A 2154-nucleotide genomic window follows, 5' to 3' on the forward strand; every position below is an offset into this window, starting at 1 on the left:
CCTGCGCTCTAGAGCCGGTGAGCCACAACTACTGAGCCCACGAGCCAAAACAACTGAAGCCCGCGAGCCACAAATACTGAAGCCCGCGCGCCTAGAGCCCGTGCTCCTCAACAAGAGAAGCCGCCGCAACGAGAAGCCCACGCACCGCAACGAAGACCCAATGCAGCCAAAACTAAATTAATTAATTTTTAAAACCCCATTAATTTGCATGCTTTTCTCTTGTCAATTTGTCTTTCGTTAGGGTAGAGGACAAAGATATTTTTCCTCCCCTACGGTCAGAATAGATCTCGAAAGTTCCTCCCAGCTCCAACCACTGGTTAAGAGTTTAGGCTCTGGGTTCTGAAACCTGGCTTCACCATTTACCTGCTGTGTGACCTTGGACAAGTTACTTCATGTCTCTGAGCGTCTGGGTCCTTATCTGTAAAATGGGAGTGATAGTTGTGTTCGCCTCATGGACTGGTGTGAAGATTGACTGCAGTGGTATATGGAAGGGCTTAGTGGAGTGCCTGGTAGGTAGTAAGCACTCACTGAGGCTGAGCTCTCACTGTGATCAGCATTGTTATTAACAGTCTGCGACCTCGCGGCTGGACCCCTGAATGTTTCTCCTCACACAGGCAGCTTTCTGTAAGCTGTGTCAACCAGAGGCCAGGATTTTAGAGGTCAAACCCCTGCCCAGCTCAGGGGTCTCTTCCTGGCCACGCATCAGCTTCTTGGACACACCCCAAAAGAGGCCCCTGGTGACTTGAGAAAGGAGATGCAGAAGCCCGGGAGGCATGTAGGGGCTCCAGCCTGGAGTGCCGGCCCTGAGGTGAAGCGGGTGTGGGTGGGCGGTCCCCAAACCCCACGTGTCCTCTGTGGCAGCCACACGCCCCTTAGCCTCTTAATAGTCACCTGTCAATCGCCCTACTTCTGCTCTTCCTACTTAAGTATCATTTTGTAAATGACAATGTAACTGGAAAATCTTTATTACCTGCCATTAATAGAAGGTAAAACTAAAAGGGTACAGTGACAACAGCACCACAGTCAAATCCAGCTGGGTTTTTTGTCCTCTCGAGGCTAGTCTTGGATTGGCAAGCATCAGAAAGGTGTTAAAGACTTACTAACCCCAGACAGAGCTTTTCTTCTAGACCTCACTGGGGGGATGGAAAGAGAATTGATAAGGAAATAGTGTGGGATGATGCGAGGCTCAGGAACCACCGGAGATCCTCCTGCCGTTTGGGGTATGGTGGGGTTCAGGGCTGGAGCGCTCGCCTGGGCGGTGGGCTCCAGAGGCCCCAAGCAGGGCATCCCCGACGTGTCCCCCCCAGACCCCCGGGACGAGGACCCATTCACCCCCCGCCCCCCGGTGACCGGCCCGCCCGGTGCAAGGACGGAGGCTACGCAGTCTGCGTCCCCCGGGGTCCTTCCGGCCCCAGAAGGAAGATGCTCGCACAGCCGGGCCCCGGCTGCCTGCCCCTCGCGCCTCCCAGCTCAGGTCCCCCGAGGAGAGCGTCTGCAGTCACGTCAGCGCCGGCTCTCCTCGCCCCCCCTCGACACACACACACAGCGTGTGCTTCTGGCTCCAGGGGCGAAGACGGCCCTGAAACCCGAGGAGCAGCCGTCCTGGGCGAGGCTCCGGGATGGGCATTAATAGAAGCTTCCGCAGGCCGCTGACACGTCTGGGCAGCTGCTCAGCCCGGCCAGCGCCCCCCCGCCCACGGCCGGCCCCCTCCGGCCCCGCCGGGCACACTGAACAGCTGCCGCCGCCCCAGCGCGACCGCCACCTGCCCGGGAGGACGGCGCCGCCGGGCCTGCCCCAGCGCCCGCCGCTCCGTGGCCGCCATGTCCCAGACCAAGGCCCTGAAGGTCCGCCTGACCCTCCTCTGCGTCCTGGCGGGGATCGTGCTGGCGCTGGTGGCCGTGGTGACCGACCACTGGGCCGTGCTGAGCCCCCGCGCGGAGCACCGCAACGCCAGCTGCCAGGCCGCACACTTCGGCCTCTGGCGGATTTGCACCAAGCGGATCGTCCCGGGCGACGGCAGGGACAGGAGCTGCGGACCCATCACCCTGCCTGGGGGTAACGTACCCTCCCCAGCCCCCCTCCCGCCCGTCCCGGCCCCTCCGGGGAAGGCCACCCGCCCGTGGGCCCGGGGGCGCCAGCTGGGCGGCGTGCGG

The 2154-nt window shown here is 61.0% G+C and overlaps 1 protein-coding gene across 1 annotated transcript in view; it reads left to right on the top strand.

The window, feature by feature from the left end:
- The first annotated feature begins 1821 nt into the window (after window positions 1–1821).
- Window positions 1822–2154, top strand: part of CACNG1 (calcium voltage-gated channel auxiliary subunit gamma 1) — an 11797-nt gene continuing 11464 nt past the window's right edge. The window contains exon 1 of the mRNA XM_007455279.1: window positions 1822–2056. Coding sequence (XP_007455341.1) covers window positions 1822–2056 — 235 coding nt within the window. The remainder of the gene's footprint in view (window positions 2057–2154) is intronic.

The sequence above is a fragment of the Lipotes vexillifer genome, unplaced genomic scaffold (assembly GCF_000442215.2).
Source record: "Lipotes vexillifer unplaced genomic scaffold, Lipotes_vexillifer_v1.1 scaffold664, whole genome shotgun sequence".
Taxonomy (NCBI): Eukaryota; Metazoa; Chordata; class Mammalia; order Artiodactyla; family Lipotidae; genus Lipotes; species Lipotes vexillifer.